The following is a 13,057-nucleotide window of genomic DNA, read 5'->3' on the forward strand; positions in this document are numbered from 1 at the left end:
TAACCTAATTAAGCAGTCATTTATTCCTGGTATTATTCAAGTTCTATTTTTGGCAATCAGAGACTCAGTTGCGGTACGGCATCTATTTCATATGAACAGGTTAACATACATAGGACCTATATGGAGTATGGGCAAGAACCAGGTGATTCCGTGCTTATGAGGGGAACCAAAATGATCGTGTGGGTGGTATACAGGACTAACTGTGAATGGTACAGTTATCCACTGTCCAAGCATGCATGGGTGGAGCTGCAAAAGGGATATTAGACAGGCGAGACACTGACTCCTGTGTCCCAGAAGAAATCACACACAGAAACTCTCTGGTAGAAGCTTGGAAATCAACCTTTATTGATAATGTAAAAAAAAAAAAAATGTCACATCAACCAACAAGAGAAAATCATATACGTCTTTCATATTTGCTTCAGTACTACTGCTGCAAAAAAAAAAAAAAACACAGATTAACATAATGTATCTCATCTCGATCAGGAATGACCACTGCAGGAGTTCCCTCTCAAACACTGATCCTGTCTCAATGCCGCATTTATTCTGGAATCATTTCCTGGGTGTTACAGAGGTCGACCGGATTAGCACATTGCACAGAACAAAACCTCTTAAGTCTGTCAGACAATAATTCTTTGAAACCTTAGAAGTTTAGCAATCCTGTGCAGTAATAAGTGACCATATCTGTATATTCTGATCAGAGCACAGATAAAATGAGGAAATGCACAGTTGAGTTCAAAGTGATATACTTTTTCTTTCTATCCAAGCTTTTAAATCAAATGTGTGATGATGTGTATGCAATACATAGATGGTGTTACTGGCAAATCTCTACTTTGGTGATGAGATGAGTTAAAGGAGGACGTCAAACCAAGATGCAGTTTGATGGTTAAGCAAATTACAATGAAATACAATATAATTGTGTTGCTGGGATTGGAAATCTGTGAACACTTGACTTTTGTGAGGAAGAATCGAAGTGGTCTCACCTTAAAGGTATACTATGCAGGATCCTGCAAAGAAAAACAATATATAGACTTATATATAGGCCTAAACATGATCCCCCTAAGGCCTTTATTATAGTCCCCTAAAGAACACGTACATGGACAACTTCACAGACACCTATCAGTTGTGTTTACACCACTTTCTAGTCTATACTAGACTGCGAGGTCATAAGAAATGGACGGGTACGCGGGCACAGAGCCTATGCATACACACAAAATTTCCATTACACCGACCCCAACAGACTATTGCGCACTTGCGGACATGGAAAGCATAACACCAGCTGAAACCATCCCTTCTGACCCACCAGAAGTGTGTGAAGACCCTGTTATCTGACGCTTTCTTTCATATTTTCTCATATTTTGTTGTAACCTGGACATTTCTGGACTTCAGCCTGTTCGGCAGTGGTGTGAAGCCCCCAGCCAATAACAGCGGTTTTGAGGTTTGGACTCAGCCGACGGTCACATCTGTGCCTCTTTCCTCTGCTCTCTGTGTGTGAGAGCTAAAGAAAGAGATATACACATATACACACACACACAGGCAGAGTAGACTGAGGATCTCTTAACCTGCATTCATACAAAGTCAGGCATCATAGTGTTGGCAGGTTCATGCTGGAGAATGTAACTTTTGTGAAACAATCAGGAAATAACGTCTTATTTCTCTGATTTACTGCTTTGTTCTCGCTGACGGGGCTCCCCCACTTCATTCGCTCTCCATGACTCTTGCTGAGAAGGGGCTTCGATTGTTGCGTCTATAAATAATCCTGCATATTCTACCTTTAAAGGTAACACTGCTTAACAAACGGATATATTGCCTCATTTTAAAAAGAACTGCATGATGACACAAGATCATCACCAGCCTCTTCTCTACGTCATGTGCAGAACATGAGGGCGGCGCTGTTCTTCCTGCAAATAGAGCCATGGAAATGTCAGAAGTTGGCTGAAATGTCTGAAAATAATACTCATGATCAGTAATGTCAAAAAAAATTAAAATAAATGCAAATATAGCAAAATTGGAGTGGGTTAGTGTCATCGTTTTTGATCAGAAGCTGTATGGGTTATGGGAAATGCAGTCAAATGTCTGTTTGTTTAAACTTGTTTATGATTGTTATACCAATGCATTACAATTAATATGATGATTGTGACATGTAGCACCTTGCCATTGAAATTTGTTCAGATTTAAAAAAAAAAAGACATTTTCAGTGAAGTAAAACATTCATATTGGACACAGCGTATGTACCTTTGTTTAAGGTCAGCTTTAAGGCACTGAGATTATGAATGCATGTAGTAACACAACGGTACATGACATAACTGAACGACGTACATCAAAATGAAAGTATAAAAAAATCAAACGAGAAGAAAATTCCAGATATAAAAGGAATACCAGCATTTTTCAACCCCTTTTCTACACCCTCATGTTAAAATCCCATAGTTCTGTTCAGTTTTTTGGGGGGGATCTTCTCCCCAGTTTAGTATGCTAATGTACTCGTTACTATCGGTGCCTTTTTACCTGCTAGCAGGGAGCTATGAAAGGTATAATTCACACAATTTTTAAAAACTTTTTTAAAAAATAAAAACCCAGCGTAAAATGCAGCTGGATCAGTTTCAGCTTCAAATGTTTTTCAGTGTGGCTGAGGGGTTGAAAAATGCTGTTAAGCCTCATATGACTTTTAACTGACTAACGGTTGTGTTTCTAAATTCTGCGCACAGTGTCCGTCTTGGTGGTTGGACACCTTGTCGATATTCAAGTACTCTCCTCTATTTCTCTCGGGGAGTAAAATAAATTAGATGCTCTTTGAACTGCCCTGCAGTTGCAATGTGACAGGTGATGATAAAACTGAAGACATAAAACACACATATTGGTATCAAAGTACAGTATCAGGATTGTGTATAAAAAAAATGTGAGGAGAGACGTTAAAGAGATAGTTCAGATTTTTTGAAGTGGGGCTACATGAGGTACTATAATAAGTGTCTTACCTACAGTAGATGGTAATTGGCAGATTCTTAGTTTGGAGAAGCAGCAGTAGTACAGGTGTAGGAAGCTAAACGATGTACTGTTGTGGACAGGGTCATCAGCAAAATGTATTTTAGCCACCTTAAAAAAGGCTAACCACAGATCGAGGCAGCAGTACGCAAACAACCCCTGTGTTCTGCAAGGTGAAATGACTGTTTCTGTCAATGGATTCTGGTTGCTTTGGAAAGAGTGATGTTTAGCTCATATAACACCACTTCTCTGTCAGAAAAAGCTCTCTGATGGCGAGATGAAGTGGTGAAAATACTCTAATTATAGCGTAGACTTCAACTGATATTGACTTTTCTTTTAGGTGGCTAAAATACATTTTGCTGCTCACCCTGTCTGTAGCAGTACATTGCTTAGCTTACTACATTGATACTCCTGTTGCCTCCTCAAACTGGGGGTGTGCCAAGCATCATCTGCTGTAGGTAAGTACCTCATATGACCCCACTTCATAAAATCCAAGCTATCCTTTTAACCTGATTTCTGGTAGCTCAATTTCATACGTTTCGATGTCCAAATGCTAACAAATACAAAAATGTACTGTAGTTGCCCAACAGTCTATGTGCGCAGATACCAAAAAAGAAAACCCGAAACAAAAAAATATATATCGCTGTATTCTAAATTCAACTACATGAAAAGGTGGTTAAGGATAAAATCCAAAGCCTCAAAGATATCGACCAACATAACATTCAAAAACGCATCTCGAACACATATTGTAAAAACATACCTTCCACATAACATCTGTACACTTCCCTGTCGCTGAATGGTACAAAAACTGGACCACAAATCATGTCCTGATTGAAGATAATTTCTGTGGACTGCAATTTGTTGGGTTAGCATGTTGTTCGATTAAAGAAACATCACAAAAATCCCTTTGGCACTGAGAGCAAGTAAGAGTAAGTCCAAAATTGATCATTTTAGCAAATCAGATGTTTATCTTAGTTACTCAAAACCATTAACAACATGACCAATTGAAATCGCTTTGAAATCTAATTCCCATAACCTCTGATTCACCATGACAGCAATGGAAAAATAAACCAATCCATCCTGCTCAAAGTTTAAACTCAGATTTCCATGTACAACCTACTTTTCACCTTAACTCTTGACAACAATGGCCTAACTCAGTAGTTGATAAAGGCAACAAAGAAATTTCATCCATTGCAGTATTCTTCTGTGGACTTGCTGTCCCTACATGCTTTGCTGTCCAGCAACAATCCTCCCTGATCTCACAAACGCCAACACTAAGTAAAATATTTCCCCGAATCACCCCAGTCACCCTCAGTATGGGACCGAATGTCAAGTCAAACTGCTCGTCAGCAATCATTTTCTTACTCATACTCTGTCGAAATGACCTTTTCTAATTTTAGGGGGTCCACTCTTCATTTTCACTCAGTAAATTTTCAGTTTTCATAACAAATTTCTCTGATATTCCTACATTTTCCCTCCAGAATTGATCATGCAACGTGGTAGCAGGTTTGAAATGACTCCAACTTGACTTGACACTCTTTCCCGTACAAGAAGTGGAGCACAGGATGACTGGGATTCAAAATACTGCTGATCTTTGGCTTATAGCAGGAGTATCTTTGGCAGCGAGGACCACAAAGAACTGGTCAACAGAGCGGTAAGTCTGTGATATCAAAGCGGGTGCGTTGGGGGTATGGGGCGGGATTGGTTTGTCTGTGTGATTCAGGGTCGAAGGCTGGGCGGGGGACGCGATGGTGGTGGACAGGGAAGCCCCGGTGGTGTGCGGGCCGGCGGCGGCCCCGGGGGAACCTGGCCTGACGGGGGTGATCTAGCGGGAGGGCTGCTGTGGGTGGGAGATGAGGGCGGGCTGCGGGTCACGGGGCGGTAGTCCGGTGGCGGGGGCGAGGGTGTGTGGATCGGGGTGCGAGGCTGGGCCTTGGCTGCAGCAGCTGACTCCTCTTTCACTCTTGTGAAGTTGATGCATCGACCCTGAAGGGAAGGAAAGAGACGTGAAAGATTAAAAGAAGTTGGAGTTCAAATCCACAATTGATTTTGCTTTCAGTGGTGATAGTCTGGTGGCAGCCTGGGAACCAGACAAATCTGCTGAGCTGATCTACCCTGGCAGATACGTCTGGCCCCACTTCCACTCCAACAGAATTCCACCAGCCTTGAATCTGCTTGTGCCAATTCCAACTGCTTATTTAGTGTGGGGAAGATTCTGTACAATGATTGATAGAAGTGCGTTACCAGTCCAGATTTGTAAAACGATTCGATTGCTGGTCTATCCTATTGTGTTTACTCAGCAGTGTCCATCAACCATAACAACTCAGACTAATGAAGCTCAGATCAAACTGTCGATCAAAATGTTGATCAAATATGGATCAAGACTCTGTTACTATATGGACTATTTCTCTACGAAAATTTGTGTCGCGTTTAGCAGTAATACTGAAGCACATCTGGACTAAGAGGGCAGCAACACTGTGTGACTGTGTGTGTGTCTGTGTGTTTGTGTGTACGGCCAGCTGGTGTTCCAGATTACACTTAAATCCCTGCTTTGACGCCCCCACTCCGAGTGATCCAGGTTAGTCCAATGTTCTGTCCCGAGAACTGTAACTCGCTTACCAAAGTTCAATCATACTCATGAAGAGACCATATGGAGACAAAAAAGACAGGCAGGGATTGGGGTTAAAGGCTGGAGCAGGTATTTGTGTGTATGTGTGTTAAAGGTTGAAAAGTTTTAACAGTGTGAGGCTGACTTATCAGACTGTAAAACAAATGAATTTGTTCAGGCAGAAATCACATTTCACGCCTGAGCATCTCGTTAAATATTACACTAACCACGGCCTTCACCCAAGTTCACACAGGTTGCTGTCACCATAGTAACTTGACCCGCTCCATAGTTGCATGCGGTTGGCAGCCGAAATGGAGTGAAGTAATGTTAATCTGCTAATAACGAGTATCAGTGATTGGAGCCACAGGACCCGAGGTTTTACAGAGTGGAAAAAGAGGGAATGCAGATTGAAGCTGTGTGGAATGAGAACAGCTCATTCAATCTTAAAACCTTACGCACAAAGCGTACTTGTGTTTTTTCATGTTTTTAAAAAGCTTTGCTGAAATACTTATGAAGAAAAGGCATCAAATAAACCGAGCAAAGACCACTTTACAAAGGAGACATGGCCTTATTTTGGACCTATACCGGGGTTCGACATTAACCATGACCCTATGGCCCATGGCCACAAATAAATTACTTGGTGGCCCCCAGTGTCCACCGGATTATATTGCTTTACTGCTATACACTATACGCTATACATCCCGATTCTTTTACGCCTTTAGTTCAACATTATATAAAAACAGCAAACAGAACTTGTCAAGTTAAGTCAATTCAAAAAATTTTGTTAATGCAGAACCAAATTATAATAGTTTGTAATGTCATAAGAGTTCCCATCAAGAGTAAGCACTTTGGTGACAGTGGTGAGGAAAAACTTAACAGCCATCTGCCACAAACAGTTGTCGCTGGCAACCTACCAACGTGTTGGTGCTACTGACTTATGGGTTTATTAACCATATACTTACATCTACAAAAGGGCAAAATATGACCAGCTACCTTGTCACGAACAAAGGTTGTCAAATTTTTTTTGTTGATGTTGTCGTAAAGAAATAGAAGCTGGGTTAAATGAAACTGGTAACTAGCTAACCAGCACAGGAATTATTGGGAGACGGGATAGGGACTAATCAGCATCAGTTTCTGGCTTCATGTCACTTCAATTGAAAATGACTTGTAGCCTGATGCTTTGTCGCCGGTAGTCTGAACATACCTCAAGTCTACTCGAAAATCAACGCTATCTTTAAAGACAAAACAGAAACATAAAAAGCGGATTATGAAAAAACGAAACAGCCAGGAACATTTAGGAAGGAGTAAATGGAAACAGCAGTTTTAGAGGCTGGAATATGACACAGGACACCCAGGACTCAATGCATGTAATTTGTGCAGTCAGCTTCCTCAACTAGCCGAGACGGCTAGCTTGGTTTTGATTGGAAAAAAATGCCTTCACGAAACACCATGTCACAATTCATGGGAAAAGTGTCACGGAAGGCTGCGTTAAGTTAAATAAAATAGCCTTTTCTGTATCGTTTCTGAAAAATTGTACTTTGGCCATCAAATTTAGGGGCTTGGTGGCCCATGGGGCTGGTGCTTAAAAATGTTAATGTTTATATACTGTTGATATATGGTAGTGTAACATTCTGACAGATATGGCACTACAGAATCAAATTAAAGTCAGTGACAGATTTCAGATATTTAGAGAGAGAAAACAATACCAGAGAGATGAAAGATGAATAAAACAAACCTCCAATATCCCACTCTAAACTTTTGCTCTTTACTCCAGCCGCCACTATTGTCCTCTTCCATTTAGAATCACATGAAGATGTTTCTCTACATCTACCGCAGACTCCTCTCTGACACATACATACAGTCACATAGAGGCCACATTTGGCATAAAACTAGGACACATTCCATTCATCCCGGCTGGTAAATTAGCTGCAGTGAGAAAAAAAAAAAACAAGACGTTGAATAAACAGAGCAGAAAAAAAAGACAGGAATCTAGCAGCGACCACCAGTTTCTGGTTTGTCACCACTTATCCAGTCTGGCATTCCTAGACACCGATAAAAAAGCCTGAATGAGGATCACAAATTCACAAAAAGGCTTTCTTGCCTCACAGAGAGAGAGAGATGATTTGAAACTGCTTCCATGCTATACTAGCTAAGCTATGCTGCACTTTGTCTCAATTCCAAACAGGATTTATTGAGAAAAAAATTAGAAGTGGTAAAGTATTGCTCTTTTTTAGTTCCTAGAGATTATAAAGTCTGTAATAATAAATGCTCATGAGAACTTACATAAAAGGGTAATAATGTGAATATATAAGAAGCTCAGCTGGAAATAGCTGCATGTTACAGTTTGGTAATTCTCATTCTTATTACACTGTGAGGTAAGTGAACAGCAACAACTTTTGAATTAAAAAAAGCTTAAAGTGACAGAGAAAGAACCTACAACTGCTGTTAAATTTGTTATTTTTTCAGTAAAATGCGTTTTTTTTTTTTTTTTGGCCTTCAGTTAACAATAACAACAATATAATAGGCTTATTCACTTTCTTAAGAAAAAGTTGTATTATAAAATTCATAAAGTTTAAAAGGTTGTCAGACCAGATGTCAATTAAACATCTGGTTTCCTCCTGTCCTCCTGTGCTCCTGCAGCTCATTTTATTTTGGTGCTGTTTCTTTTTCCCCCTTCCTCCAGTTCTGATGATATCCTGCCATAATTTCCTGTGACTGGTCCGAAAAATCTGAACCATCCTAAAAATTTGCCCACTAGAAACAAACCAAACCATGGTTTAGTTTGATTCAGAACGAGACCACCTCTTTTCTTAAGGCCAAAGTCCGGCTGTTTATGGTTCGGGTCGTGGTGCAAGGGAGGTTTCGCACCTGTGACTTTGGTCCGAATCAAACTGAAAAGTCCGAAAGTCTGGACCAAATAAAGTGGGTGTGGAAACCCCCTTGGAGTCACGAGGCTTGCTGTGTCCTTGTTTCCACTCTTCGTGCTTAGCTAAGCTAACTGCGATTTCAGATTATGTACACATTATGAATGGCTGTGAGTGGGTACAGATAGTACATATACTGTATATCTTATGTAATGTAAGTGCTGTCACTTGTAAGCTTTAATTCTGTGAATGAAAAGAAAACTAAAGGATATAATAATAGTACAAATATATCTACTTGTTCTCAACACGGTCACAGCCATTGCTCATTTACAACGTAACGTTAAAGCGTACAGAGGGGCATCGATCTACGCATCGAACTCAGTGAGGAAGCTAATAAGAAAAGTATAAGGTGCCTGTGTGTGGAGGCCTCACTGCAGATTTCAGATCAGTCTGATACTGAGAGCATGTTTCTCTTTTAGCCCAGCTTGGCTTCATGTACATGGTTCTGTTAGCGCCCAGCTGCGCTATGAATCTATGAACATTTTCCTGGATTAAAGAAAGCCACACTTGCTCGTTCTTTCTCGCTGACCTCCTCCACTGTCTACAGTCTTACCAAGGTCATAAAATTGTCTAGGCTTGGCCAGATGTGTGTGTGTGTGTGTGTGTGTGTGTGTGCGTGTGTGTGTGTGTGTGTGTGTGTGTGTGTGTGTGTGAGACATGGTCGGTCAGTTGGTGGAGACAGCCCTGGCAGTCGTCTGTCTTACTGTAGGTATTACCTCATGTCCCTTTAGCCAGCTAACTGCTTCCCTGGAGAGGGTTGTGTTTATGTGAATGAGAATGAGAGCGTGTGTGTGTGCGTGCGTGTGTGTGCGCACTGTACACTCTGACGTCAGTGTAATGGATGTGGTTTGGTGACACACACTCTCATAATGGCTCCTGTCTCGAATGTAGATAACTTCATCCTCGGGAGTTTATCTGTGGTCTATCAACTGCAGAATTATGTGGTTATATACAGTACACACACACACACACACACACACACACACACACACACACACACACACACACACACACACACACACACACCACACACACACACACACAGAAGCATAAGCATAATGCATGAACAAACAAACACACACACATGCACTCCACATCGTACAGAGCTTATGCTATGCAAAAATGCAGAGGGGTTAGTGGGTTCATTGACTGGAGAAAGGAAAAGTGTGTATCTGTGTGTGTGTGTGTGTATGTGTGTGTGTGTGTGTGTGTAGTCAGCACAGTATACGAACACTACAGGAGAGACGATTAGGAATCACTGGGGCGAATCTCAGAGATTTATCGTAATGAAATAACATAAAGTAGTTTGAGTGCAGGGTAGATGCACTTTCACAGTAAGAGCTCAGTGTGCGCTTACTAAAACAGACACAGAGGCTCATGATCCTGGGGAGGATGGAGAGGACATGTCGACCCCCGACAAATAATTTCAACATACATTTTGTATTCATATCTGCCACACCTTGTACTGTTTTCTGCTGAATGCTTTTGCACACTGTTTGCACTATTTTACTACTAGTATTTACTTGTATTTTATTGTATTTCCATATTTTATATTGCTAATTTTTGTACTTTTATATTTCAGATTTTTGTACTGGCACTTTAATTGCTACAATTTGTAATTGTATGTTGTTGTATGCTTACTTTTGTACTTTCTGCAACACCTATCACTAGTATCTTTCATTCCTTTCTACTTATTCTTTGTAAATACATGTGAATTCAAGCACTATTTGAGGATGATGCAACTGCAATTACGCTGTGCCTGCACAACGATAAACTTCTTTAATCTTGAATCTTTCCTGCTAAGTGGTATGAATCACACACATCATTTTCTCACTTTACTCTGGTGAAAACAAGCGCTGTAGTGCCGGGCCAGTCATTATGTCCAGTGTTCTTTTATGGCAAACACTTCATCAGAGGTTAGTTAATGGTGTTCCTGAGTAAATGCTGATTGTGCCTGTAAATTGAAGTGAATCAGAAAAGAATTATAGTGATGGTGAAACTAAAGTTTTTACTGTGAAAAAATATGGCCCTACCATAAAACACCTGCTATTATAATGGAGTTTGGTTTAACAGTCTGCACCATTGAAACACAGGAGCAGAGGGTATTTTAATGTGAATAATTCATGTAAATTAAGCCTTGTAAGCAGCATAAAATAAAGTAGGAAGTGGGGATAAAACTGATCTGTTTTCGACTTCTCTCGGCTCAACTTCAACCAAAACAGAGACACTGGCCCTGTTTCCCATCCTCCCCCCCCGGCTCCGAGCAGATAAGTCAAGGGCTAACTTTCAACACTGCTCCCCCCTAAACTGTAAGGAGATCTGACCCCTTGCATGATGACTACACCCTTGCAGGACTGTAGCCAGGCTGGTCTCAAGGGTGACATTTGGCTGTTGCTGTGGCAATCAGCCCTGCGATGAAAAACGCACCACGGCAACAGAATGACCGATCAAGAATCCAGACTGGGCTCAGCCAACTTGGCCTCATGCAAAGAATGAGTGTTCCCGTTTATCTGAAAGTCTGCCAGCTTTGCAGAGTCAGACTTTGCACTGTTATGAGTGGAAGCAGCTTTTCAGGTAGCACTTAAAGTCAGGAGAGAGGTGGCCCGTGCTTGTTTCCACCCTTTTCTCTTTGAAATAAAGCATTAAACTACCTGGAAATGAGCCGGCCCGCTGGCCAGGGAGATATTTCTGCCGCTTCGTTACAAACCGCAAATGACTTGAGGAGGCGACATCATTCGAGTGGAAAGAGAGACACGATTTCTTCTAGAAAATAAGCATTGCGTCATGCAGAGCTTACGTATGCAAACCATGGCTAAAAGCTTCTTTGGTTAAGGGAGATTTGTTGAAATAAATCAAATCCAGGATCATTTTTATCTGACTGCCAGTTTGCTTTGGTGAAGATGTAATCGGAAGCTAATGGTGACTCTCATTTGTCTCAGGAAAAGCTAAAAGCAAAAATCCTGTCTCTCTACCTGTTTGTGGTGCCAAGAAAACACTCTTGAATGTGGAATTCCCGTAAAGTAAAAGATCACTGGAAATTTTCTGCTAATAGGGCATGATTTTAACTGGCTCTTGGGACGGGGCCTGATCAGCAGGAGAGTCGGCTGTGGAGGGGAGGAAGAATAGTAAAGAAGAGGAAACAACGGATAATAAAAGAAAAGGTGGAGAAAGGATTGGGGGAGGGCAGGAAAAAATTAAAAAAGGAGAAAGTGAAGATGATCATAAGAAAGGTGATGGCCAAGATTAAAGGCATACTATGCAGGATTTATCCCCCAAAATTCCACTAAATCATCTAGTTACATTGGCATCTCTTGTCTCTCTGCTCTGCTCTCTGTCTGTGAGAGCTGCAGAGAGAGATAAACACACACACAAACGGTTCTAAATGTAATTAAGGTTTCACTTTGCTAGGTGTGATATATTCTTTAAATTAGTTCATCACTGGCACGGGTCACCATGGTAACACATATCCGACTGGCACAGACTCTCAGGAAATGATGTGATACGCACTGAGCAGTGTGTCTGAAAAAATTACATTAAGTTTACTCACACAGAAGTGTGTTGGGTATGTAGTGCATAGTGTATGATTGCAGATGCAGTGCCTGTCTCTCTCCAACATTGAATGGTGCGTGTACAAACAATCCTGCATATTCTACATTTTGAAGTATTATTTAATCATATTTTTACAGATTAAGAGTGGGAGTGAGGATCCCGTACAACAGTCCTATGAGCTAAATGCTAAAGTCAGCATGCTAACATGCTTACAATGACAATACTAACATGCTAGTTAGTTTGCAACATTTGATAATTAATAAGGGTAGAAGAGTAGTATTGTGTATTGTGATTCTTTTTTTATGGTTCCTGAATCAAATTTCTACATTCCTGAATTGTGATTTTATATGTATAAATAACTAGTGCTTAGTCCATTAGCTCGATGCTAACACATGATACAAATTACCATAAATGCGCTATGATAATTAGCATAAGTTACTCTGCTCTCCACTCTGAAGAGCTGCAACATCCTCAAAGGGTCAACACTCAAAATTCTCAGTTCTTAAATTGTAATAAATCGTAAAATACTGGAGAATTGCAGTACATATTGAATGGGATCCCACGTACTGTGATAGTATTGAATCTGTATCATCCCAGCCCTACTAACTGACACTAAACACACCACTAATGTGTCTAAAAACAAGCAGCCATGGAGTTTATATTCCTCATTTTTTATGTTCCACTGAATTACAAAGTGCCTGCTGAGGTCAGTGAAGTTGGAAATGATAAAGAATCACCAGAACACATTTAAACATTAAAACTGACTTTGCTGAATGTGTCAGAGGGATTTACAACATCCCCGGAGAGCTTTGTGGACTGAGTGAACTCCCTTCCTCTCTCCACATTCAAACAAAACTCTTATCTGTGCTTTTTGATACAAAGGCTCCGGGCATTAAAACTAAACCATGTGGCTGATCTGTGAAGACGAGAGAATTTTTACCAGCTTACATGCACGCGAGCGCATCAGAAAAAATCCACTCCTATGGAGCTACAAGGATGT

The 13,057-nt window shown here is 40.8% G+C and overlaps 1 protein-coding gene across 1 annotated transcript in view; it reads right to left on the reverse strand.

The window, feature by feature from the left end:
• Positions 1–2,074: 2,074 nt before the first annotated feature.
• Positions 2,075–13,057, reverse strand: part of antxr1c (ANTXR cell adhesion molecule 1c) — a 57,542-nt gene continuing 46,559 nt past the window's right edge. The window contains exon 18 of the mRNA XM_084741055.1: positions 2,075–4,962. Within this exon, the coding sequence (XP_084597181.1) occupies positions 4,696–4,962 (267 nt within the window). The 3' untranslated portion in view covers positions 2,075–4,695. The remainder of the gene's footprint in view (positions 4,963–13,057) is intronic.

The sequence above is a fragment of the Lutjanus erythropterus genome, chromosome 17 (genome assembly GCF_056507025.1).
Source record: "Lutjanus erythropterus isolate fLutEry1 chromosome 17, fLutEry1.hap2, whole genome shotgun sequence".
NCBI classification, from domain to species: Eukaryota; Metazoa; Chordata; class Actinopteri; order Lutjaniformes; family Lutjanidae; genus Lutjanus; species Lutjanus erythropterus.